The following is a 27,867-nucleotide window of genomic DNA, read 5'->3' as shown; positions in this document are numbered from 1 at the left end:
GGTTCTGAAGCAGCTGAAATGAGAAAACGGCAGCAATCCCAAAATGAAGGAACACAGGCTGTGTCTCAAGCACCCGGAAACCAGAGGCCCAACAACACCTGCTGCTTCTGCTGGTGCTGCTGCTGTAGCTGCTCCTGGTAGGTCCATACTAGACCCAGTGGAAGCATATGTAGCAAAGCTTTGTCTCACAGAAACCTGCCACCCTGTTCTCCTTGCCCATGGTGTATGTAGAAATCTCTGAAGACCCTCACTGATATAAGATGCTCATCCCATAAGCAAAATTTGCTCCCTCAGTACTGACATTTAAAATGTTGGTAAAGTAAAGATGGGGACATTTCTTTGATGTCATGGTTTCTTCCATGTATGCTTTCTTATGGATATGGATAAAAATAAGGTCATAATTGTGAGATTACCAATCCACAAGCAACAGTGCCATGATGGTTCAAGAGCCAGGAATATTAAGGGAGTGTCCAATACTATTGCACCCAGTGTTAAATGTAGTGTTGTGTTTTGTTTTCTATTACACGTTTCCTCACAGGGGTTGGTTGCATTTGGTGGTGTAATCAGAGCACTGTGAGTCAGAGTGGTGGCTTTAGCCACAGCCTTCTTGCCAGCAAAGCCATGGAGTGAAGAGGGAGGGACTTAGGATCACAAATCTGAAAGATCAGACACTGTGCTTGGAAGGAAGATCAAGTCAGTCAACTAAAATCTCTGAAACTAGAGCCACAGAGTATTGTTTTTGTTGCAGTTTAACCACTGACATGCTGCAGGATATCTGTTTATTCTTTCCTTCCCCCCTCAAACCATAAAAAGAAAGACAAGCTGGTCTCCAAGGTTCCTGTCTTATGCTAGATGTCCATGATTCAGGTCTCTTACCAGGTCCAGATTCCCAAAGTGTACTAAGTGTGAAAATCAGTCAATTCAAAATCTGTGAGAATTACATGGGTTAGATAGCTTAAGATAAGACTAGATTTACTGGAACTTCCCATTGAACCCTAAGCTTGGGGGTTCTTTCAAGACCCAATTTTATAAGTAGAACTACCAGCGTAGCCATGGTTACTAGGTCTCCCTGGTCTGTTTCAAAACCTAACAGAAGGCCCAAGTGGTCAAGTCATCTTCTGCACAGCCTCCATGGTTTTCCAGTGTCCATTGAGGTTGCTCTTTTGATATGGTCCAGCTTCATTGTGGCCAAGGCAGAGGATGGATGCGTGTCCTCATAATGAGTTGATGGTCTCCCTTGATGATGAAAAAGCTGCAGCTGATCAAGAAAACTGCAGGCCCAGGAAGCCTCAGGTATTGTAGTCATCAGGAAGGCTCAGGGAGGCTCAGACTGGTTCTTTTTATAAGTATAAAATTTGCTTTCTAAATGACGATTCTCTGTTAGGGAAAGTCATACATGATTAATTTGCATTCAATTTCAGATGAAGGAAAGAGAGTTCTAGATGGGGTTGCTGTCTTTGTCATAGTTAAGAGTTTGTTTTTTTTTTCCTCATCACCCCTACAGAGACTATTGAGCACAAGTCTTTTTTTTTTTTTGAGCATAAGTCTTAAGCCATGAGGGACCTAGTGAGACAGTATGGGAGTTCCTTAGGCAGACTGCCAGGGATCAAATTGTGTCCTTATTTGTTACCAGCTGTGTAACCAATAATAAACTAGTTCATCTTTCTGGTCCTCACAAGCCTCATCTGTCAAATAACTAATGTGAACCCATACCTCATAAGGCTATAAAATTAAATGAGATGCTACGTGTGGTGCGCTAAGAGGAGCCCATGACACAGAGCGAGCATTTAATATGATTTAGCTCCCCAGGCAGTGGAAAATGGCCTACTGGAATAATAGAATCCACTCAAAGAGTGTAGTGCAAAATTAAAAAAACAGCATGCAGGGCCAGCAAGATGGCTCGGCAGGCAAAAGGACTTGCCATGCGAGCCTGGTGACCCGAGTTTGATCCCTGGAACCAACATACTGAAGGCAGAGCGGCAACCCTGGAGGGTTGTCACCTGGCTCCGCACACCTGCCACAGCACACTCATGCCTGCACACACACGAGCATGCGCACACACGTCACATATACACACAGCGATAACGAAAGTTTAGAAGCAGCATGTAGGTGCAGCACAGAAACTAGCCTAGAAAATAAAACTATTTTATCCTAAATTCTGTATAAACATCAGAATCCGGTTACGCAGCATTAAAGATGGATTTCAATTTCTCATTTGCTCTTTGCCATGTTCCTGAGATAAGTTATTGTTTTATTTGCCCGGTAAAATTTAGTTTTCAATTTTTTTTTTTTTTTTTTTTTTAAAGATTTATTTATTTATTATGTATACAGTGTTCTGTCTGCACATATCCCTGCAGGCCAGAAGAGGGTGCCAGATCTCATTACAGATGGTTGTGAGCCACCATGTGGTTGCTGGGAATTGAACTCAGGACCTTTGGAAGAACAAACAGTGCTCTTAACCTCTGAGCCATCTCTCCAGCCCATAGTTTTCAATTTTTTATTTGTTTTTACGTGTATGGATATTTTGCCTGCATGTACATCTATGTGCCATGTGCCTCACTGGTGGCCAGAAAGACCAGAAAAGGGTGTCAAATCTCCAAGGACTGGAGTTACAGATGGTTCTGAGATGCCCACTCCCTGTGGGTGCTGGGAGTCGAACCCAGCTCACCTGGAAGAGCAACCAGTGCTCTTCACCACCGAGTCATCTCTCCAGCCCCCAGTTCTTCATCATTTTCAGAATTAAAACACTCTATGATAATCTTAAAGTTGGATTGTATGCTGTTAGATGACTAATAAATACAGACATTTGCCATTTTAACAACAGGGATATATTCTGAAAACCATAAGTAGGGCCATTTCATCCTTTTGATAGCATCGTATGTTGGACCTAAGCAAACCAATCACTCCATGTGGCTCCTTGAGAACTCAGGAGACAGGAGATAGATGCTCTTGGTGTAGGTCCTTGGACTATTTTTATGAGTGATATTATTTTTATTTTATTTTATTCTTTTTTTTTTTGGTTTTTCGAGACAGGGTTTCTTTGTGTATCTTTGCATCTTTTCCTGGAACTCACTTATTGGAGTTCACTTCTATACGGGTGTTTTGTCTGTGTGTATGTCTATGCACCACATGCATGCAGTGCCTACAGAAGCCAGAAGAGGGCATCAGATCCCCTTGAACTAGAGTTATAGACCAGTGTGAGCCACACCATGTAGGTGCTGGGAACTGAACATGGATCCTCCAAAGAATAGCCAGTGCTCTTAACTCCTGAACCACCTCTCCAGCCCTGTGACATTATATGTATTAGTGCACTCTACCAACAAAAAGTACAATAAACACAAAAACGGGTAACAACGTAGTTATTCATTAGTGAGTATGTACTGCACATAGCTACATGTGCAGTGTGCTCATGTGACCTGCAGGATAGGTGACTGCCTACACCAGTATCATCACAAACAAGTGAGTCATGTATTGCCCCACAACACAACAGTGGTGAAGCTGTCACTAAGAGAGGGAAGTTTAAGCAACATTATAATCAAGGATCACTGTTACTTACGATCTGTCACTGATGGCAACATTTTTATGTAGTATGCAACTATATTCCAGGAGATTTGATTCTGTTGCCTCCTAGACATCTTTGTGACTATATGCATTGAATAATCAAACACCCCAGCTCATTCGTGAGCATCAGATTGTCTCAAAACTCAGACTAAGGATCATGAACAAAGTAGCTTTTAGAAGCTGCGTCAGCCTTCAACACCTTTTGAGTGACAATATTTTAGACAACCCCAAAAGGCATGATGCCTTTCTTGCCTGGGCGCTCTGTTAACTAGTCTGAAACCTGAGCCTAGTTGTCAAAACTGCTGTCAGCAGTGGGTCGTGATTGCCTCAGGGACTTAAAATGATAGTCTATACATTTAACAAGGTATATAAGACATGATAGCCAGCTTCTCTTTCCATATGAAATTTTGTTTATGTTCATAGTGATAGGTTACATGAACATGTTTTCGTGTTAAGTGTACCATGTACCTTGAGTATATTCATTCCCTCCCCTTCCCTTTTCTCAACCCTCCCCCTCTTCTCCTACTCATTTCCCCAGATATGAGCAGTTTGAGTTTTCAGGAAGCACAAAAATCCAATTGCCTTGTGCAACGGATTTTAATTATAGTATTGTTTACATGATTTCAGATGAAAATATCCTTTACACATCAAGTTTTTAGAATTTCATTATTTTTGTGCTTTGAATTTAAAAAAGAAAATTGTAAGGGTTTTTTGTGAGAAATACTTTTTAAAAAAAGAAAGAAATGTTCTTTAAATTTTCCAGGCTAGGTCAAAGGAGCAGAACAAACAGCACCATGAAAAAAAAAATGTAATTTAGAGCCTAAAAAGCGTTAGGAATCAAAACATGAAGCAGCTGTCCCCATGGATGGGGGACTGCTGTTGTGTGACTGGCTTCACTTCCTTTTAAGGAAGTAAAGAGCTGAAAAAAATAAATTTCTATGTCTAGGGATAAACGTAAATGCTTCACTATAGCTTCACATTATGGGTTTTTTAAAACGTGGTATTTCTTTCAGATTTGCATTTCTCATCCACACTTCACTGACAGCTGTCACTCACGTAATAATTTCCTCCTCCTCCTTATGAAACTATCAGCGTTTCACTGTAGAAAGGGGTGCAGAGGACATTCCCTCCCGCTGGGTATCCCTACGGTCTCCTCAGAGTCTAGAGTGTGGCAGACTTCGAGATGACTGCTAGAATCTGTGGCCTCATGCAAGAGCCCCTTCCCTCGCTAACACAGTCTCTTTCTCTTGCTCCCTCGTGAGTCCTCCATTTCAAGAAGAAATGTGAAGAAAATGGGGTTTCTATCCTTTCACTGTCTTACACACGAGCCGTGAATGCCCCAAGTACAGTGAACAAAATCCACATGTGCGCTGAGCCTTTTCTGCAGGAAAAAAAAGGGAACTTTGACAGCGCCACTCATTCATCTGAAGGCTCAGGTCCACCCTAACTTGCCTCTTCAGCTAGTAGCCTTCTGGCTGATTCTTTTTACTGAGGAGTACTTTGACACACCCTGCTGCACCTCACCGGCTGCCGTCAGTACAGTATGAAACATAGGAGCTGCTACAATACTTGTACTCAAGATAGCATATGGACAAGTGCGCTGGAGACTAGAAACTTCTATATTCACAAAGACAAAGGGCACAGAGAAGGTCAGAGGGTAAAGTCGTCCAGTGATTTTTTGAACTTAGCGCTAAGGTCCAAATGGTTGGCATAACCTCTCATGACAGCAGAGGCTGCATTAAAATAATCCAGGCTCCTTTTCCCCAACATCACTGGGTGCTAATCGCCTCTTCAATGCCTGCCTGCTTTTAGTGGTGTTCACAAAGCAAGAAATACTAAAAATTAGAACTCAAGAGCTATGATCTACCTACCATTCCCCCATGGTGACATGACCTCTGTTTGATAATGAGTGATAGCCAGTGTCTTAGTGAGTGTTTCTGGTACTGTGATAAAACACTATGATCAAAAGCAGCTTGGGGAGGAAACTCTATTTCATCTTATACTTCTAGGTAAAAGTCCATCCCTGAGGGAAACAAGAGCAGGGACTCAAGAAAGGGAGGAACCTGGAGGCAGGAACGGAAGCAGAAACCGTGGAAGGATGCTGCTTACTGGCTTGCTCCTCGTGGCTTGCTCAGCCTGATTTCTTATGACCCCCAAGACCACCATCCCCGAAGTGACACCTCCCACAGTGATCTGGACCCTCCCATGTCAATTATCAATCATTAAAAATGAACTGTAGTATGATGGGGGCATTTTCTCATTCAAGGTTTCCTCTTTCTAAATGGCTCTAGCTTGTGTCAAGTTGACATAAAACTGGCCAGCACAGTCAGGTCATGGCCATAGGGAATAAAGGACCCGGAGGATTCCTGAATGAAGCCCTCCTGAGCTCTTGTTCTCAGCTTCGCCTAAAATCATTCTTCTCTGGCTGTTTTATGAACTAGACATAGTAGGGAGATTTGCAGATAAAATGTCCCCCACAGTGTCGTGTATTTGAACATTTGGTCACTAGCTGATGATGCTGTTTGGGGAGGCTGCATAACCTTTTTTTAAAGGTTTAACACTTTAAACCCTTTTTTAAAACATTACCTTTTGATAAGGATAGCTGGCAGACATGGGCTATTCTGTGTGGACCTTTGCACACATGATTCAAGTCTACCCGCGCCCCCTCCCCCCAGTCTCTCCTTCCTGCCTGTACTTATGAAGGAAGCAGCCACCATAAGGTCCCATCTCCACAGAAGAAGCTTCCCTGCTATGATGAATTAATGTCCCCTGGAACTATAGGCCAAAACAAGAAACAAAACTATTTTCAGTAAAATAAAAATGATGATGGCAATATATGCTTTGATTTTGTAGGTTGGCAAGTCTACCTGCTATAAAGGTGAGAATGGATAGCAGGCCTCTTAATATGCAGTATATTGACTAGTCCCCATTAATATGGTACTTACAAACTTTTCGTTCACATGTTTGATATGAACCACTGATAAATACAACTTTCCCAGTCTAACTCACAATCTCGAATGCTACTTGGGGTATGGCTCACCAGATTTGGCCAGTGACACTAGATTCTTTACAAGAAAGATTGGTCACAGAATAAATTTAGTAAATAACCTAGTCCTTTGAAACTAAAACTGTCTCTCTTTTAGAAGCATTAGTTCCCAGAATTCCTAGACCGTGGGATAGAGCTCACTAAGTAAATGCTGAGACCTTCATAAACATGCTTTTGGTTGTCCCGCCCTCCATTTTTAACAAGTACCACAGCCTCTGTAATTCAAAACAGTGCAAAAAGAATGTCCTATTTTATCCTCCGATGCTGTCACCCTTGAGCTCCCTGCCAATGGAAATACTAAGATGCATGCTTTCAAAGCCAAAGGATATTTTTTTGAAAAAGAAAACAAGAATCCAAGTCTGCACCATGGTGAAGAAATCACTCCCTGGAAATACCGAGACTCACAATATGCAAGCTGAATCATCTCATTAGAGGCAACAGTGAATAAGTGTCTCCTGTGTACCTGTCGCTCTCAGAGCGCTGATTCATCTCGCATGGAGCATAATCTATTCCTGTAAAATGATTTCCTTCTGCACAGAGTTTCCAAAGCACTTGTAACAGGATCATCATGAACATAGCTTGCACAGAGGTCTAGGCTTGAAATGCCATCCCACAATGACATGGGGGGATTTCCTGAATAGCTCCTATCAGCTATGTGAAGTTTACTCAACCGAGAAACTAGCTACCAGAGGGTCATAGCTTTCATAGACCACAGACACCAGCCAGAGTGGGCATTTAGGACTCTGGAACATCTATAGAACATTCGTTCATTAAATCACAAGGTTACAATTGCTCAAGTATCCATTGTTGGCATCTGAATTCGTCCACCATGTTCTTCCTGTCTCCATGGTGACAAAGAACAAAGTCATTAGGCAATCTAGGCACCAGTACTTGGTTTGATTACCAGGTTATCCTTTTAAAGAGTTTGGTATTATAGCTGCTTTGGGTCACATATAAAACAGATTTGACAGGCTCCAGTCTATGGTGAAGCTGTCAGAATGATAAAACTAAGCTGACCTGTGACCATCACAGGTATATTCTCCCTACCATTTTTGAAATTTCATTTACTTCAAAAAACAAAAGCAAATATTTTTCTGCGGGTGAAGAGATGGCTCAGTCATTGAGAACACTTGTTGCTCTTGCTGAGGATCCTGCTTCAGCACTCAGCACCCACATGACAACTTACCACCATCCCTAACTCCAGTTCTGGGGGATCTGGCACTCTCTTCTGGCGTCTTCGGTCACCAGGCATACCTTCAGTAACTAGTTCAGTGTAGAACAAAGAAAATGGCCTAGCAAACTCCTTGGGGACAGCAATAGTGATTTATGTGACATGAGTACCCTGAGATGGGGACAGGAAGAGAGAGGTGTGTGCAGTGGGCAGTGCCATGGGGAGAAAAGGAGTTGGAGAGAAGTCAGATGGCATAGCGTCAGAGGCTTCAGAGGAAAGATGCCCTTCTCCATCACTACCTTGCCCTGAGGCATGTAAGGGAGAAGTAGCCTTTGAGAAGCTCCTTAGAGGACCAGTGCTGGGTACCAGGTAGAACAGCATGAAGAGGAGGGCCATTGAAGGTATGAGGAAGAGGAGAGTAGATGGGACATGGAAAGGTAGTCCCCTCTGAGGACAGCCTCAAGTGTGGCCCTCGAGTAAAGAAGCTGAGAATCCTAGACCAATAGCCTGGTGAGATGGCTTAGTGGGTAAAGGACACCTGCCACCAAGTCTGAGGCCCTGAGTTCAATCCCCAGGTGGTAGGAGAGAAGAACAACCTACAGACATACACACATGAGATGAGTAAGTACACAATGAAATTTTTTGAAAGATGAATCTGTCAGATGAAAGAGGAGGAAGTTGTTCGGTCCAAGGATAAGATGATGCCTTCCATGATCTCTCTGGGTACCCATGTGTTAGTTGTGGTATGAATTTGAAACCTGTGGGGTAAGTTGGCATTAATGGTGACAGTCTGAAAACCATCAGGATTCCATGTCCAGGAGAGGAGAGCCGTGACTGACCAATGTGCTCAGCAGCAGGTCACAGGCTGAAAGCTCAGGACAGACCTACCACGAGAGAGCAGAGAAAGGGTGAAGGAGCTGTTCACATGGCCCTAAGAGAAGACCACCTAGGAGGTCTCAGAAAGAACACACCAAGGCAGGTGTTACTAAAACTGAGAGAGTGCTGTTTCACAAAGGCAGGAGGAGAGCCGTGGATAACCCAGGGAAGTCCTATCCCATAAGGACGCCACAGCATTTTATGATCTGGCCGGTTAACAAGTTCTTGGTGAACTTCGTGAGAACCAATTTTCTCCCTAAGATGCACAAGGAGGAATTGGACAGAGAAAATCTGCTGACAGAGGAGGAAGGTGAACCCTCTTTAAATGTTCAGAGACTCTGCGACCCTTTGGAGGTCAAAGGTCAGTGTGAGGGAAATTGGATTTCCGTTTCTTACTTAAGTAAATGGCTCCATGACCAAGACAACCGGAAATTCAGTCTTCATTAAAATTCCTCATTCTTTCTTCAGGGCCTACCTACCTAGCTTGCTTTCTTCATGCTTGAGGCATGGTTGACCTTTGCAATCTGCCTAATATTTTAAGGCATCATTCAAGTATTTTGTCTCGCTTCCTTGTTAGATAAAACATTGAATTTTGGTGAAAATAAGGTTTATACTGTAATTATCCTGCTGAAATGGTTCTGTGATAAATGCCATGACACCCATACTGGCTTAGTCCTGTTCCTGTTGTTGTGACAGTTAGTTTTCATCGGCAATTCGCAACATTCTGGAATCACTTGGGAGAATGTAAGGGATTGCTTTAATTACATTAATTGGTGCAAGGACAGTCCACTGTGGGTGGCACCTTTCCCTGGACTTGGGGTCCTGGACTGAATAAAAAGGAGAAAGCTAGCTGAAATACTTGTGTGCATCAATTCCTTGCTCTCCACACTTGACTGTGGATGTCCTGTGATTAGGTGTTTCAAGTTCTGCCTTGACTTCCCCACAAGGGTAGACAGAGCTCCTTCCTGCCTTAGGTTGCGTTGGTAGGGACATTTTACTACAGCCGTGGGAAAGGAAACTAATACAGTTGCTGTGATTAAAAAATACCCTGATAAAAGCAACTTAGGACGGAATTTTTTATTTGGGCTCATAGTTCAACGTATGCTCCATTGTTGCAGGGAAGTCTCATCCCAGCAAGAGGGGCTTGAGGTAGCTGGTCTCATTGCAGTCGGGAAGCGAAGGGAGAGTAATGCCGGTGCTCCGGTGGCTTTCTCCTTCTATTCACTGAGGATCCGAGCCTAGGGAATGGTGCTGCTTGCCTTAGGATGGATCTTCCCTTGTCAGTCAACCTAATCATGAGACTCTCTCACAAGCGTGACCAGAGCTCGACCTAATCTTCATGATCCCTCACAGGCATTTACAGAGGATTGTCTTCTAGGTAATTCTAGATGGTGTCAAATTCATACTCACTATTAACTATCATATTTATCTTTTTTATATCAATGTATGATATATGAACATACCCCTCATGGATGGCAGCATCTGTTGTTTTTTTATTTTTTTTATAAAACCATATATATTACATACAGATAAGTAACCAGTCCAATTATTCACTCTCTAAGTGACAGTACAATGGTAACCCCATGTGTCTCATCCTGTATAACAGCTGCCCTGTCACATTTTAAGGATAACACAAAAATCCTCAAGATACTTTTCCCTTGAATAAAACTGACTTTCAGGACACAACATGAGATACGAGGAAGACTAGCCAACCTGGGATTAGACAGATCTGGTAGGTCCCTTTTGTCACGTGTAAACATGAAGCCCTTGCAAGTCTCTTAATCCCTCTTAATTCTCCCCTAGTAAGATGTGACTAAGAACATAAACTAATCTGTGTGTGCCCACACACATTTGCATGTGTGTGAACCTGCGTGTATGCTCATGTGCATATACATACATACATATATATGTGTATGTATGTATATACATATGTATATATGGCCAGAACTTAATCTCAGTTGTCGTCCCCCAAGAGCCTTCTGCCTTGTTTGTTGAAATACGGCCTCTCACTGTCACCTGGTGCTCAAAAATGAGGCTAGATTAGCAAGACAGTGAGCCCCAGGGATTCGCCCGCCTCTGCCTCACCCGCACTGGGATTACAGCTGTTTATCACATCTTTACATGTGTGCTGGGACTGGAACTCAGGTCCCCAAGTTTGTATCGCAGGAGTTTACTTCCCAGCCCCAGTGTAGCTAGAAGAGGCTTTTAGCCTCCAGTCTTCACACGAATAATTTCTAACTGAAGTTATTCTGACCTCTGTAGCTAGAGTTTTCCTGCCTGGCCCACAGTCAGGACAAATCTCTCTCACCCGCCAGTCCCACAGCCGCTCAGACCCAACCGAATAAACACAGAGACTTATATTGCTTACAAACTGTATGGCCGTACCAGGCTTCTTGCTAACTGTTCTTATAGCTTAAATTAATCCATTTCTATAAATCTATACCTTGCCACGTGGCTCATGGCTTACCGGCATCTTCACATGCCACTAGTCATGGCGGCGGCTGGCAGTGTCTCTCTCCGCCTTCCTGTTTTCTCTGTTCTCCTCTCTGTTAGTCCTGCCTATACTTCCTGCCTGGCCACTGGCCAATCAGTGTTTTATTTATTGACCAATCAGAGCAATTTGATATACAGACCATCCCACAGCAGACCTCTCCACAAGTCTCAGTGTGCAAGGGGTTTAACCGGACATAGTGAGATTTGACCATTGTGTGCCTGCCAGTGTTCTCTTCAATGTGTTGCCGGTGGATATAACAGACACCATTTCTGTATTCTCTATGACTGTACTTTTTCTCTTGGGTTCTCTGGTTAGCTGGAATCTTCTTGAAGGGTGAACCACCCAGGCAGAAGACCCTCAGAGCTTCAGAAATTCCATATACTTCACTTAAGTTCCCCTGCAGCTTAACATTGTTACTGTCGATCATACATGACCCCAAAGATGTCCCCCACGTCCATTCTACAGAAAATCATAGGCACAGTAGCTGGGGAGTCCCAGTCAAGGTATGAGTGGGGAGTAAATATGTGCCCCTGCCCACTCTCTGAAACATTTCTTACATGTGTTAGCGTTGTAACCTTTGCCCCCGATGAAGCTAACAACAAGGACACTAACCGGATCACATGCCTGAACTCCAGTCTACCGAATACATTTAGAGTAGGATGATTACTCACACATGGTTTCCAAGACAGTGAGTGTTCACTAAATGGGAGCTGATTTGGCCTTCTCAACCCAAGAGACTTGCGTTTCCACAAAAGCATCCACTAACTTACTTATACATTGCAAAGAAAATGACCATGGTTGAAAGAGAAGCCTATAATTGTTTTCCAACCTCTCTGAGACTAGAAGACAAGCCCAATGGCTGGCTTGTAGCTTATATTATCATCTATATATTTGGCCCTGTAATTCTCTTCATTTTAAGGAAAAATAGAGATTTGCTCTTCATGCCAAATAAAAAACTTTGATCCTCTAACTGAATATCAGTTTACACAATAGATCTAGATTTTGAATGTGTAGTTTCTTATTGAAAGAGGTTGGAGATTCCCAAGTTAATATGCTTGTCAATGAACCTAAAATGCCAATTTTAGGGTTTGAAATAAAATTTTATACAGATAAAAATGATATTTTTAAAACCTATCTATAAAAGCATGTGTATATATTAGAGAGAGATCAAGAACAAAGAGAAATTGAGTCAGGCTGAAAAAAAATGTTTTTCATGTATTAAAACAAAGTAAGAGTTTTTGTTTGTTTGTTATTTTTATGTTTTTCAAGATATGATTTCACTATGTAGTTTTGACTCTTCTGGGACTCACTTTGTAGATGAGCCTGGCCTTGAACTCATAGGGATCCACCTGCCTCTGCCTCCCAAGTGCTGGAATTAAAGGCAAGTGCCACTATGCCTGGCACAAAGTAATTCTTCATGCCCGAGCTAAGCTGAAGTTAAAGTAATGTGGGAGAATCTACTCTCACAATGGCTCTTTTAAAACACTGAAAATATTTTTTTAAAAAAAGGTTTTAGCCACTGCCTGTTAGCTAAACTCCTCTCTAAGTGTATGTGACTGTTTTCCATACCCACATACTTGCAGAATGACTTGCTATTGGAAGGCATACTAACAACGTTAATAAGATTATGCCAGCATCGCTTTGTTGTTTTCAAAACAGGGTTTCTCCCTGCAGCCCTGGCTGTCTTGGAACTCGTGCTGAGACCAGTTTGGACTCAAACTCAGAGATCCACCTGCCTCTGCCTCCCAACTGAGTGCTAGGAGTAAAGGCCTGCACCAGCACACCGGCAATGCCAGCATCTTTTAAGACTAAAGTATTTCCAAATAAAGTGCCTTTGGACTAGGGAGTATTCATTCTGAAAACTGAAAGGGGGATATAACCCCATGTTCACACACAGCTCAAGGTAAAAATCCACCCCACCCTCCCCTTCTATCTTTATTAATACATTTATAGAAAACTGAACAACTATTATCAAATTCCTTGGAATGACAGAATCATCAAGATGTCTTACATGAAAGAAAATATTTATTTTTCCAAAAAAGAGTAACTATACTCAGATTTTCTGCCTTTCTTCTGACTTAACTTTTGTATTTCTAAAGGTAACACAGCCATCTAGTGGAAGGAACTTTAATAGCATATTATCTTACTCTAGATATTTAAACCTGGACAATAAAAGCTGAATGAGTTCTTATTTCGTTACATGACATATGATTGTAAAACATAAGAGTCTTTGTGATGTGGTGGGGTGTGATTGGTTGATCCTCTTGAGATTGGGTCTACACGGTGTAGGCTGGCCTTGAGCAAACTTGTTATATAGCCAATGTTAACCTTCAAACTCTGATTCTCCAGCCTCCAGCTCCCTAGTGTTGGGGCTACAGGCATGCACCACCACGCCTTGTTTTGTGTGGTGCTGGGAACTGAATACAGGCCTTCATGCATGTCAGTTAGGCAGCCGTTCCAGACTGGGCTATATCCTCAAGCCCAGCAGTTTTGTTTTCTTTAACATTTCATTAAACACACTAAAATTATACATTTGTGTTCCGTGACAGTTCCAGACACAAATTTCAAACTCTTTGTTCTCAACATGCTACTCAAAACCAAGTTATATTACAAAAACATAAATATGGAAATGCCTACATCCTAGGTTTGAAACTAATTTATTCTCTATCTAAGTGGAAGACATCCTTGGCTGCTGACTGACTTTGGTGTGTTCATGATTTGTTTGCTGTTGGTTCAGTGTGATGTGTGTTCTGGGGTGGGTGTGGGGGTTGTGTGGAGACTGTAGTGTTGTTTGTGTCTGGTGTGTGTGTGTGTGTGTGTGTGTGTGTGTGTGTGTGTGTGTGTGTGTGTTTTCTGCGTGCCCTGTGTTATGGAGAAGGGCACTTAGTGGTCTGATATGCCCGCCCCCCCCCATAGCTTTTCTTTAAGATCAGCTCATTTTGTGAATAACTAAAGAAGGTAAATCATCCTGAACAGCTTTTATAAGAAGAGGCAGTGGTCATGCTGTTGAGCAAAGCTTGCCTGAGGCCAGAAGTCAGAGGGTGTCCACCCCAGCCTGCTGCAGTTGGGGGACAGTGTGGGAGTCTGCTGAGCAAGTGCGTCCTTGCACACGAAACGGTGTTGGTTAGTAATCTAACCCCTATTACCCGAGGAGAGTATCGTCTTTATGTGTGCACTTTACTGATTCCTCACATGCATTTTGATTTTGCATAAATGCATGTGATCGTCTGCTATCCCAGCATCACCATGGCTACCGCAAAGGTTTCGTGCTATTCGCCACTTTCTTCAAGCATTGTTTCTAAGGACTGATTGTTTTCTTACAACAGTCGACCGCTTTCCAAAATAGGGTGTGCACTGTTTCTGAAAACAGTGAAGAAAGCCACTGCTTCAGGTGCCCCCCCACCCCCCACTATCCATACTGCTGCTTACAAACAGTCCACCATCCGTAGATAGAGCCCACTCTTCTTATTCTCTGAAATGTGCTAGATGTATTTCCTCCCTTCTCCAGGGCACCAGACCTGAGAGTCTCTATGAAGTCTCCATGCTTGCTTTGGTAGCTATAGCCTGGGTTATTGATGTTTCACTTCCCTAAAGTATGTAGGCTTTGATGAATATTCCCACAGTGCTCACTATGGGTGTGTCTCACTCTCCTTGTGTCTTGGATTAGAAGATATGAATGTTCATTTAAAATGTTACCTACCTGAAAGTGAAGAAGGAAAAAAAAAACACATGCTTAAGGAGAGAACAGTTGATTCTGGCTTACAGTCCATCGTGGCAGGGAAATCAACATATCAGGAGCTTCAAGTAGCTGGTCATGTCATATCCACAGTCAAGAAATAGCAATGAATGTGTCTTAATGTTCAACCCACTTCCCCCATCTTATATAGTCTAGAATCCCCTAGAAGATTCTAGAGGAGTCCCACTTACAATCAAGTTGGGTCTCCCTACACTAATATAATCAATATAACCCTCTGTAGGAATGCCCAGGGCCCCATCTCCCACTGATTCTAGAGTCTATCAACACACACATCTTTGGGGGAACTCACAACTCTTATGTTTGGGGTCTTCCTTTTTAACCTTTTCAAAGATGTAGAACACTGAGAAGTTTGAGTAAATATGAGCCATATTATTACCTTTAAAAGCAGACCAAGCCCACAAATCTTTAGAGCACAACGAAGTGAAAATAAGAGATGTGTCAGTATCCGGACAGGCAGGCAGACCAGCAACAATTTCTTCCTCATTTTCTCCATCTCAATCTCTACATGATGTTTTTGGTGCTTCTTTATCTTGTTTTCCTCTGTGTGTGTGTGTGTGTATGCATGTTTGCATGAGGGGGCACACACATGCACAGACTTATGGAAGCCCAAAATTAATGTCAGAAATCTACTTTCCAACTTATTCTTTGAGTCAGGGTCTCTCAATCAAGCCCAGAACTCACCCATTTGACTAGTTTACCCAGCCAGCTGTCTCTGGGGGGATTCTTGTCCTATTTTTCTAGGCTTCCACTGCTTATGTTCAATTTTTTTTATTGAAGGCTAATTCTGTGCCCAGTATGAAATTAAGAATGGTACCCATGGTGAACAGTTAAGCATTTACTGAATTCCTGTCATAACTAGAGTTAGTCCAAATGTGTGTCCATATTTTACCATCTGTAGAAATGAGAGATGTAAACACAATCCAATATTTTATGCTGATGGCTCTAATATGCTAGCATTTGAGATGTTTGTAAACATCGCAGGAATAGACACAAGAGCCAGGATTATGCTCAGAAGCATATGATTCATGCACACTGACTCCAGATTGGTCGCTCTACAGCAGAGGCGCAGAGGAAAGAAATTTCTAAGACACGTTGCAGAAAATGAGCGGAGACCTGGGTTTTGTGTGGTACATTCTCTGGGACACTGTGTGGAAATGAGTGACTTCCTATCTCAATAAGAGCTTTTATAAAAGTCACAAAAAGTGTATATTTGATACATGTGGGGAAAATTCGACAGAATAATGTCGGCAGTGTATCTCACCCAGACACCCACTCTAATTCCAGAGAAACACCTTCACTCAAAGAGTAACCCACGACTCTCATGAATGACACATGCCATACCTAAATGGATTGCAGGTATCGAAGGCTGCCGTTTGCTAGGCTACCTTGGGCATCAGGCACATCCATAGCGCCATCACTCTGAGACTAAACTGGGCACCACAGCTTTCTCTCAGTCCCGCTCCCCTGGCTGCTATGCTGAAGCCTATGCTTCTCTAGTCCTGGGAGTGTTGCCAGTATTGGTGCCTCTTGGAAGCAGCCGGCTTTCTGGACTCTTTGGACTCTGCCACTTTTCTCAGAGGTTTACATTCTCCTGTGCTCCGATACCAGCAAGCTTGCCACCGCCCCCAAGACAGGGAGGAGGAAAATGTCCTTTACTTCACTATTAATTTTTTTTTTCCTTTGAGGTTTATGGTGTTTTTAATTAAAGGATCCTCCTAGTCAGACTCAAAGGTAGCTTGGCCTCATTAGTAGGAACCTGAATTCTGTTTGTTTGTTTCTTTCTTTGTTTTCGAGACAGGGTTTCTCTGTGTATCCTTGACTGTCCTGGAACTTGCTCTGTAGATCCACCTGCCTCTGCCTCCCGAGTGCTGGGATTAAAGATGGTTGCCACCACCATCCTGCGGAACCTGAATTCTTTAGATTCTTCTCTACACTGCATTCTCTCCATCTTCCCCTCCCACAACCTGAGAGTCAAGAATGTATTCATGAGACACCATCTCTCATGTCTCAAAGTCTCTAGCCAGACTTTCTAGGCTGAGAAGAATACTCATGGATACCTCCTCAACTCCAAAGCCTTCCTTTCTACTATAGCCCTATTTAGTGGTTTATGGTGGCGATGCCTAACAGAAGGCCTGGTGTATATAATAGTCACTCAGTAAAAATGCAGGTTATAGGGTTCAAACTCTAGCCCTACCACACAGCTAGCACTCTGTTTGTGATCAACTTACCAGACCACTCTGACCTCTACTTTCCTCACCTGTACAATGGGGATAATAATAACATTAATGCAAAGAGAATGGTGTCACTATAAGAAAACTTCCATTGCCTCTGGTAGAATGAATGAACCAATGAAAGAGATGTTCTAGAACCTTCATTTGCTTCTGATGGGGTCTCATGAAGCCTGTCATCTTCTGGATAGCAATATCAGGTTATTAACTCGGGAGCTTGAGTTTCTACTGAGGAAGGACCACTGAGTCATCCTCCCACCATCTCTTTCCCGGGCAGGCGCTTTAACCAGCTAAGTCCTGGAAGCATTCTACCTTCCCTTCATATCTACTGGTCACCCCCCCCATCTCTGGTTTTCCCCTTGACCCTGGTCTCTACCCCCAAGGCACCGTTAAGCTGCAGTTTACCTTAATCTAGCAGTTCTTACTGTTCTAATACAACACATGGGGCTTTCCTAATTCCCAGGATCTCACTCTATGTCACTGCTACCGCCTTAGCTTGATTCTTGTTGCCATGATAGAATACACAGACAAAAGTAGCTTAGGGAAGAGAGGGCTTATTTTAGCCCACAGTTCATGGTGCGGTCCATTATGGTGGAGAGGTCAAGTTAACAGGAGCTTGAGCCAACTCTCTAGTCACACCCATAGTAAGGAAACAGAGGGGGTTAATGCAAATGTGTTTAGAAGGTCCAGGGCCTCTAGCTGATGAATGGCCCCACCCACAATTAAAATTAGTCTTCCCATAACAATGAACATAGTCAAAGTATTTCCCCCATAAGTATGGCCAGAGTCCCATCTCCCAGCTGGTTCTGGACCCTGCCAAGATGACAATGGAAAAATAACCATCATACTCACCCAGTGGTCTCCTGCTCCACATCCTTGAAATTGTCTCCTGGAGACTGACTGAACATAGAACCCAATCCAGTTGTTCAAACTTTAGGGACTGGAGAAAGGATGGTATTGCTGACAAAATTATGGCTTGACGAGAAGGATGCTACAAAGATATCTAAGTCTGTATTGGCTTCTGGTGTGTTCTATCTTCTTAGCTATTAATAGGGAGAAAATAAATGAGAAAAACTCAACAGAACTAAGCAAAAATCAAAATGACTCTCTACTCTTAAAGGTAACACAACAATATGTCAACTATGAAAGCATGTCCAATGTTGAGGTTATAAAGGTACAATTATGTAAAAGAATTTAAGTAATTTAAGTTATGTAATAATGAAGTCAGAATAGATAATGATACCCATGTGAGGATTCTGATAGGTTTTATGATTTTTCAAGTTGGTACAGACTTACCAACTCTCACTCACCGCCATCCTATAAAAGTGTTATTCCTCTTCCTGCATTTTAAATGATCCCACGTGGCTGGCAGTCAAATCTCCTGTGATCTGTTTCCCCTGAGAAAGTGATACTTTCCTTTGGCTTTTTGCGATTCCCTTGACGAAGTGTGTTACGTTTTACAGCCTCACCGTCAGGAATGAGGAAAGAGGAGATGCTGCGGGGAGACCCTCACACACCACAAAAATGGAGAGCATCCAGGTCCTAGAGGAGTGGTAAGTGTGGCAGCCGGGTTGGAGTCTCTTCTGGGTGCAAGTGTGTGCACTTGTGTGCACCCCAAGCCAAAGCGGCATCTCTTGTGGTTCTATGAAGTGAGTGGTGACTCGGCCTGGAAGATCTTACAACCACAGATAGCTTTGACCAGGTTTTTCTATTAACTGTGTTACAAGGCCAAGCATTGTCCCAGTTAGTTCAGTAAAGATTATTGCACGCGTTACTGACTTTTACTTCTCTTGGCTGGAAATATTTTAAAATTTGTCTTCATTGTATAAGAAGCTAGACACCACATACACACACCTGTGCATGCACACAAAGACACATGCACACCCACACATGCACACGAACTCACACATACACACACACATACACGTATGCTCATGCACGTATACACACACACTGGAATGCACATGCACATATATACACACACTGGATTACCAAAATCAACCAGTTAAAAACAGCCACCTAGCCAGCTCCTGGTTTTATAGCCACCAGAACAGTCTTCAGCCAAGTCTTTCCAAAATGAGAAATTGAAACGCAATTTTAGAGGAGAAAACCTGATTATAAGTCAACGGTTCACATAATTATAAAGCATCCTTTTTTGCTTTTTATACAAGTGTTAATATGAGTTTCACTGTGATGTTAAACAGCTGTACATTTAATTTTTTATTGATAGTGTATGTGTATGTCCATGTTATGTGGATGTGTATATGCACATGTGTGTGGGTGTGCTCTCCCATGTGTGTATGTGTGGCTATTAGAGGTGAGCAGCATGTGACTTCCTTTATCACTCTCTACCCCACCCACCCAACACCTTTTTTTAAAGCAGGGTCTCTCACTGAACCTCAAGCTCAAATTTTTGCTAAATTTACTTCCTTGTGAGCCCCTGGCATCTGGCTATCTCCACCCCTTACCCCAAGCGCTGGGGGCATGGAGCACGTCACCTTCTCTGGCTTTTACATGAGTCCTGGGGAGTCCTCAGGTTCTCCTGCATAGAGAGCACTTTACCCATTGAGCCATCTCCCCAGCCCCAAATTTAATACTGTAAATGAATGAAGAGCTTCAGATATTATGGGCCAGCTGCAAGTCTCTCTAAGATACCTGGTGAAAATTAACAAAAATAACACCCCTCCTAACCAAATATATTTTGAGTTATAAGCCAAGAAAATTTAAAAAAAAAAGGACTTTTAATGTTAGCACCACAGTGGCACACTGGGCTCTCCACTTGCTAGGTGGCATAGCAGAGCCCACTCTGGCCGGGTGGCCTTTAGCCCCCCGGAGCTGACTTCGGCGCTGGGGACTCCCAGCGAAACTGCCCCACCGCCGCCGGACAACTGGGTGTACTGGGCCATGCTGCCCCCCCCCCCCCCCCCCGTGCCAGACGGGACAGCCCCACATGCAGACCCAGCCTCTCTCTGGAGCGCTTCCCCTGTTGGACGCTCAGATTCTCCCCGCGGCGCAGCCTCCTTTCCATGCCCAGGCTCCACTGGATGCATAACCTGAGTTCAGTCGCCAGCTGGCCTGGAGTTTCCAAGCCTCCCCGCCTTGGTACTGGGGGCTGTCTCCTAATGGTTTCCCTATGTATCCCACATCCTACTACTACTCTTCGGTTACACAGTCTTATTTTCCACAAACACAGGATGCAAAACTCAATGACTTCAGTTTGCCGCAAAACAGAAAAAGAAGAAAGAAAGGAACCAGTTTTCCGCTTTTTCTGTGATACCTGTGATCGTGGCTTTAAAATTCAAGAAAAATATGACATACACATGTCTGAACATACAAAATGCCCTGAGGTAGATTGCTCCTTTAGTGCACACGAGAAGAGTGTCCAGTTCCGTTGGAAAAATATGCATGCTCCTGGTATGAGGAAGATCAAGCTAGACACTCCAGAAGAGTTTGCAAGATGGAGGGAAGAAAGAAGAAAAAAACTACCCCAACTCTGGCCAACATTGAAAGGAAGAAAAAGTTATAGCTTGAAAAGGAAAAGAGAGGAGAAGTCTTGACAACAACACTGTATGGCAAAATGAAAGGCATGTCCAGACATTCCCAGATGGCAAAAATCAGAAGTCCTGGTAAACATCATAGATGGAAAAATGGTGGGGCTAGACAGAGAGCAGCCATTGGCCTGGGCAATCGTGCCAGAGGTTCTAAGCCTGCAGCTCCATCCGCAGACCCTTTTGGTACTTTGATATGCAGTGACTCTGAGTCTTACAAGGAGGAGAAACCACAAAGGACTGTAGTACCTAAGGAGGTGACACCAGCACTGTGTTCACTGATGAGCAGCTCTGTAGTGGGTAGCCATTCCAGCTTTGATCTGGAAGTTCCAACCCCCATTGAGGCTTCGGCAACTGTTACAAGGCATGGCCAAGGGAGGCGCTGAGAGACCCGAGATCAGGATGGGCCAGCACTCTCTCTGTTCTGGGACCCTGAATGGTGGAGGTGGACCGAGCAGAGCTCCAGAGAACACCGCTGGACTGTGACCTACCTATCCCTTAACTTGTAAGTTACGACGTTAGATAAATCTCCTTTTAACTACGTGGAGTGGTCTTAATTTTGTCAATATCTGGCCCGCTAGCTCAGTCGGTAGAGCATGAGACTCTTAATCTCAGGGTCATGGGTTCGTGCCCCATGGTGGGCGCCAGATATTGACAAAATTATTAAGGCCACTCCACGTAGTTAAAAGGAGATTAATTTAATGGTGTAATGCTCGGTCTACCTCCAGTGTTCAGGGTCCCGGAACAGAGAGAGCGCTGGCCCATCCTGATCTCAGGTCTCCAGGCGCCTCCCTTGGCCCTGCCTTGTAGGTGTGGCAGTTACCGAAGCCTCAGTGGGGATTGGAACTTCCAGATCAAAGCTGGAATGGCTACCCACTACAGAGCTCAGGCAGTGTTTCGGGGTCAGAGAGTGAACTGGAAGAAATCCCTATCAAGACTGAAGCAGATGTTCCTACAGAAAACCATGTTCTCCATAGCAGCCCTCCTAAGAGTCCAAGACAAAATGTTAAAACACTGGTAGAATTGTCGCAGGAGCCAAGTGGGAGAGCCAGAGGATTGGTTTCAGGAAGATAGCCCTTAAGAGGAAAAAGAGTTACTACCACACGTTATTTGAACCAAGAACACATCACCCACACTTCCTGGAAATGCTTCTGGCTCCAGACATTCGACATGAAAGAAATGTGATTCGGTACATCATCAAAAAAAAAGACTTTTTTGGACTTAATACTGATTCTGTGAAAACTGAAGATGTCAGTGAAGTGTGAAAGAGAGCAGCATCCTCGAAAGCAGAGAAAACCAAGACCTTTTCAAGACCGAATCAGTGTGAAACTGTAAGCCTCATGGCTGTTAGCTTGGATTTTAAGTCTGACCTTTGGCTTTATGCAAATAAATGCACCGCTGGTCTTTAAAAAATAAAATAAAATAAAAAGTAAAAAATCTCCAAGCTTTGTGCTTCTCCTTCTTTGGTGTGGTGGCAAATAGATCAGTGCCTGGTGGTTTGGGCAATAAAGTAGTGGTGTTTATTGTAAACAGTTGTCCAGAAAAATCCTTCATGCTCTTCTAAAAGTCCTCTGCTTTTTAAGGAATACGTTGAGCATTTGGGGACATTTTGTGACAAGTGTACAAAATTGTCATGGACTGGCCCATCAGGAGTACCATGACCACAGGAGAATCAGGGCTTGGGTAGTCAGGAAGGCAAGGATTCGGCAAATGACAGACGTATCCCTTCACCCATAAGAACTTTATGACCCAAAAAGCAGTCTGTGTTTTTTAAACTTAGTACAGTCCCTAGACTTGTGTAGGCTTCTTTGTGTTTGTAGCTGTGTCCTTCATCTTTATCTCAGCCGTTTTCTAGTTTATTATGTATCTTTATTTTTTTGGTTTTTATGACCCATTTAGCCAATTTGGATGTTGTATATCCTCCATAAGTCTTTTTTTAGTTTTTTTATTACATATCTCTTTTAATATAAAATCTTTTTATCTGTTGGAATATGGACTCTTATACTTTTACACCTGTAAGGGGAAGGGGTTTGGTTGTAGTCTTTAAGTTCTTCGTTGAATTTTTTTAACAGAGGGGTCCACCATCTCTCCTATGAGATAACTTTTTTTTTTTTTTTACCATAAATCACTTTAGTTGGGATTCCTAAAGGATTCCTAGTGGGTGAGTGTTCATTCCCTAAAAGTGCCTGAACTATTATACTTTTTTTATCTAGTGGCTTGGGGGTGTTAAAAAATAGCTTATTTTGTTATATTTGATTAAGATCTATGTCCAGCTTCCCCTTTCCTCCATAGATCACAACCCAAGCATTCATTACTTTTGGCTGTGCTTCATAAATTGATTAGAACATTATCAGAAAAGCAGTTATACAGAACCCATAGCCCAGGGAGCTCATGATCCGTGAAGCACGTCTTCTTCGAGAGGGAGGCATAACGCGGGCACTCTGTCAGGGACCTTTAGGGAGCTTAGTCCCGTGGGACACGTATCTCCCGTCCGCTATTATAGACATAATTGTTTATGTCACACGGACGACACTGGAGTTGGTGTGGCACAAAACGTATTCTTATTTTAGATTGTGTCATTAATAAGAAATGGATCCTGGAAATGAAAAATCAGCTCTTTCTTACAGTTAGACCATGCAACTGAGGTAGAGAGAAAAGTGATTCCCAGAACGTTCCCGTCCATTTACAACAAACTGCTCGGAACCATCACCCCTTGCAGGATTCCGTAGGACCGTCCGACAGCTATGGGCTTGGGGTGTATAACTCCGTACTGTTCTAACCCGTGGCTCCCATCCCTGCATCTTGCACCCCTGGGTTCCTTTGTCCAGCGAGGCTCAGGACGGACACAGTCCCTCAGATGGCTTGCCAGATCAAGCCGGGCGGAGTAGCGAGACGCGGCCATTAGCGAGCAGCACGTGACTAAGGATTTCCAACCACCAGCTCCTTTCCCTGCTGGCATTCGCAGGTGGACGTGGACGCTGCTGCTTCTAATGGCTTCTTCACCCTCTCTCTGCAGCCAAGACCCCACTGCGGAGGAAGTCTTGTCCTGGTCTCAAAATTTTGACAAAATGATGAAGACTCCTGCGGGACGGAACCTTTTCAGAGAGTTCCTCCGAACAGAATACAGCGAAGAGAACCTCCTTTTCTGGCTAGCCTGCGAAGACTTGAAGAAAGAACAGAACAAAAAAGTGGTTGAAGAGAAGGCCAGGATGATCTATGAGGACTACATTTCTATACTATCGCCGAAAGAGGTAAGCGAACGCTGAGGTGGGCACCTGAGAGCAGGGCGGCTCTAAAGGGCCCACTCTGAGAACATGAGTGCCCAGACCTCTCTGGCTAGGTTAATGAGCTTCTGTTCAGAGTCGCCCTAGACACGTTGAAGGCCGGGTCTCCCCAGTGTGCTTTGATCATTCATTCATTCATCGCTGGCCTCACAGTCTGTGACAGGTACTTGCTTCCCAGAACTAACGCCATGCAGAAGCAAGTCGCTACGTTGTGAAGTGGGTGATGCTTTCCAAAGCATGATGCTCAGGCCGTGTATCTGGGAGTCCCCTGGGTCATTTGTCTAAAAAGCCAATCACTGAAGCCTACCCAGGAATGTGTGTGTGTGTGTGTGTGTGTGTGTGTGTGTGTGTGTGTGTGCGCACGCGCGCGCACACACACATAAATATATATATATATATATATGTATATTATTTTTCCTTCCTGTGTACTTTATCAGAAGTGCTAGCCTGTTTTTCCCATTATCTGAGTGAACCTATAAGGAATACTTCTAGCAACCAAATTAAATTTTTAAGTTAATTTGCTCTTCAGAAATGTTCCCATCAAGGGGTTACAGTAACGTGATGACCAGCCCCCCCCCCCTTTGTTGGTGGCGGTGAATTCATATGGCATGAAAAAGCCAAAAGAAGTAAAGAGCTCACTTACAAAATGTGTGTTTAAAAAGAGAATTCCCAACAAAGGAGAATGTGTCATCAGTCCAGCTAAGGGATGGATACATTTTTCTATGCATAAATTGGGTAGTTCAGACTGCAGAAACTAATTGCTGGCTTCCATTTCCTGACAAATCTAGCAAGCTGCCCTTTGGATTATCCCTCAACCTAACACACGTGTCTGCTGAGTTCAGGAACATGATGAGATCTGTGTAGCTTCATTCTGAGATCACTGCAGACAGCACACAGTCCTGTCTGTGAAGGAGGGAAGCAGCCAGAATCAAGATGCCCCTTACAACATGCTTAGGCCAAGGTGTTGGCGTATAAACACAAAAGGCTGTGTGTGTTAAAAGACAGTCACCCATGCACCACAATCCCGTGGTCACAGTCGAAAGCAATCAACACTCTGATTTTTTTGTCTCCTGTACGGTTTTTCTTTTCTCCTCCTCCTTTGGCTGGGCTGGGGATCAAAGCCTCCTACATTTGTAGGTTTTATTTCTAATATGGCCTTTTAGGATAGATCATTTGATCTATGGTTAGGGAACAGTCCCCTAACCGTGGCTTTAGTGCTATTTTTCTGTTCCTACTTTCCTAACATGTCCTTTGTGTCCCAGGTAAATTGCCCAGTAATAGCGGCATGTGACGGATGACTGGATACTTTTTTTTTCTGAGTTTAATTTCTGTATACTTTTAAAGCAACACTGCATTGGTAATTTTATTGAGTATTCTGACTTCCTAATACTCTTTTATTAAATATTATACTTCATTATCCTAGTTTCTGCTCTGTAGAGATCTTTTAAAGATGTTTCCCAGATGGCGCCACATGATTAGGACTGTAGAGCTACCTCTGTTTCTGCTTTTCTCTACTCTTCCATGGTCTGTGCTCCGCCTGCCTTGACTTGGTGAGACCCTTTGGAATATGAAACTATTAAGTACCATGTATGACATGTGTGCTGATTTTGGTCAGGGAACTCTTTTCTGCCTTCAGATTTGTACCCAATTGTCACCCTAACAGAGTCACCCTAACAATCACAGGAAAGGAGGGGGTGGTGAATAATATTCTGATTATTCTCTGGCACTGGCACTCAATAATACATGGAGAAGATAAACATGAAGAAGCCAAGATCTCTGTGAGCCAAATTGTTCTTTTCTTTTCTCTCTCTTCTTCTTCCTTTTCTTCTTCTTCTTCTTCTTCTTCTTCTTCTTCTTCTTCTTCTTCTTCTTCTTCTTCTTCTTCTCCTCCTCCTCCTCCTCCTCCTCCTCCTCCTCCTCCTCCTCCTCCTCCTCCTCCTCCTCCTCCTTCTTCTTTTTGGTGTTGTTTAATTTCACATCAGAAGGAAGAAATCACAAATCATTATTTAGCCTTTGAAGGACAGTCTCTGGGGTCGTGAGTATCAGACTTCATCTATGAAATCTCTCTGAGATGTCCTTTGCAAACTACATGGACATAATCTGTTGTTGTTTTATTTTAGGTCAGCCTGGATTCTCGAGTTAGGGAGGTGATCAACAAGAACCTGCTGGACCCGAGCCCTCACATGTATGAAGATGCCCAGCTCCAGATCTATACCCTGATGCACAGGGATTCTTTCCCAAGATTCTTGAACTCGCAGATCTACAAAGCCTTTGTGGAAAGTACTGCCAACTCTTCTTCTGAATCGTAATTTTCATGGGAAAGGCCAAAAAAAAAAAATCATTTCAGAGGGCTGGGATGGGAAATATAAGTAGTTAAATGACACCAGAAATTGAGTTCCTGGAGAACTACTGGTTGGCACCCTCGGGCTGCTGGCAAGAGACAACCATGAGGGTCTTTGTCTCCATTTTTAATCGAGGTTACCCATGATTCTGTTTGGAGAAAAGTCTATATGAGACAGTGAATTGCCAAATTAAGTTTGTTTATTCAACACTTGTTCTCCTTGCAAGCAAACTGTGTTCCTAGTCCTCTGAGCAGTCTCCTAGTGCATCTCCAGAGGCCGCATGTGCAAAGTACAACTGCTTTGTCTGCCACTTAGCTGTACTATTTCATCAGTAGCATACCTTATATCTGTATTTAAGGACTTTTGCGCAATATGGTCTCTTAGAAACAATCGCCAACAAATTGGCTGTGGTTTGCATTTTTAAGCATAATCTGATACAAAAAAAGGCTATTTTAAACATGTAACAGTGATATTTAACCATGCTACATACTATGTTTAGTACAGGGACTTTGAAGCCAATTTTTCTGTACATGGAGAGAAAAAGTTAGCTGATCATCTCTGCCTGTGGATGGATCTTAGTTTGAGAGCCCTCTGGTTGTTCACTGCCCAAACTCTGGCATTTCATTACAGCAGAGTTTGCTATGTTTAAAAAAAAAAAAAAGAAAAGAAAGAAAGAAAGAAAACAACAACAACAAAACCTAATAGTGATAAGAAAATTTTAAAAAGCACAAAATCGTCTGAAGATATCCTGTCTCATTGAAAAATCCAAGAGTGATACTGTTTTTAGGTATTTCATACAAGAAGAAATGAGTCTATGTATATATCAAATGTCCAATACTATAACTAATTTATTAAAGAATGGCTCTCCAGTTCTAAATTAGTCATGTAAACTTATGTATGTCAGCAAGAAGACAATAATGTGCTTGCTAATCCAGTTTGGGACTATAAAGCAAAAGATCTAGTGAGGAATGCCTACATGTAGCACTGTGAAAACATCTCGAGGAATTGCATCTGGCATGTGGCATATTTGCCTTGAACGTATAATCCAGTGAAAAGCTTAAGCTTTTCCTAAGCAACATTTTATAAAGGGTTATGAAGAAGAAAACCTCCGACGTCAGACCTTAACTGTTTTCATGTAGTATCTCAAGAAAGATTTATTTTAACATTGTTAAAAACAATTAACCCTCATCCACAATTAAAAGGCAGTACAGTGCTTAAATATTTTAGCTGCCAATATTATTTTTTGTAATTACATTAACTCTTTACATGAAATCCTCACCTGACCCTGGTATGTATTTCTGACCTTCAGAACAGTGTCGTATTGCGCACAAAACCAAAATTACAATCAATGTCATATTTATATCAAGGTCTTATCTTTCAATATCAATATCCCCAGGAGACTATTTTTTTAATCTTAAACTCAATGAGTATAATGTTGAGTAATCTAAAAAAAATGGAAGATTTAAAAAGATTTATATCCACTGAGAATACTGGCCTTATATTAAGGATGATATTTAAATTATAGGTTTTATTTGTCATTTTTTAACTACCTCTCATTTT

The 27,867-nt window shown here is 42.8% G+C and overlaps 1 protein-coding gene across 1 annotated transcript; it reads left to right on the top strand.

The window, feature by feature from the left end:
- Positions 1-27,797, top strand: Rgs17 (regulator of G protein signaling 17). Its single transcript, XM_059272395.1, has 4 exons — positions 1-137; positions 18,597-18,686; positions 23,698-23,932; positions 26,086-27,797. The coding sequence occupies exons 1-4, from the start codon at positions 19-21 to the stop codon at positions 26,272-26,274; spliced, it is 633 nt and encodes a 210-aa protein (XP_059128378.1). The 5' UTR covers positions 1-18; the 3' UTR covers positions 26,275-27,797.
- Positions 27,798-27,867: the final 70 nt, after the last annotated feature.

The sequence above is a fragment of the Peromyscus eremicus genome, chromosome 8b, assembly GCF_949786415.1.
Source record: "Peromyscus eremicus chromosome 8b, PerEre_H2_v1, whole genome shotgun sequence".
Taxonomy (NCBI): Eukaryota; Metazoa; Chordata; class Mammalia; order Rodentia; family Cricetidae; genus Peromyscus; species Peromyscus eremicus.
Note: the sequence above shows the minus strand (reverse complement) of the source record. Positions and strands in the feature narration are given on the sequence as shown.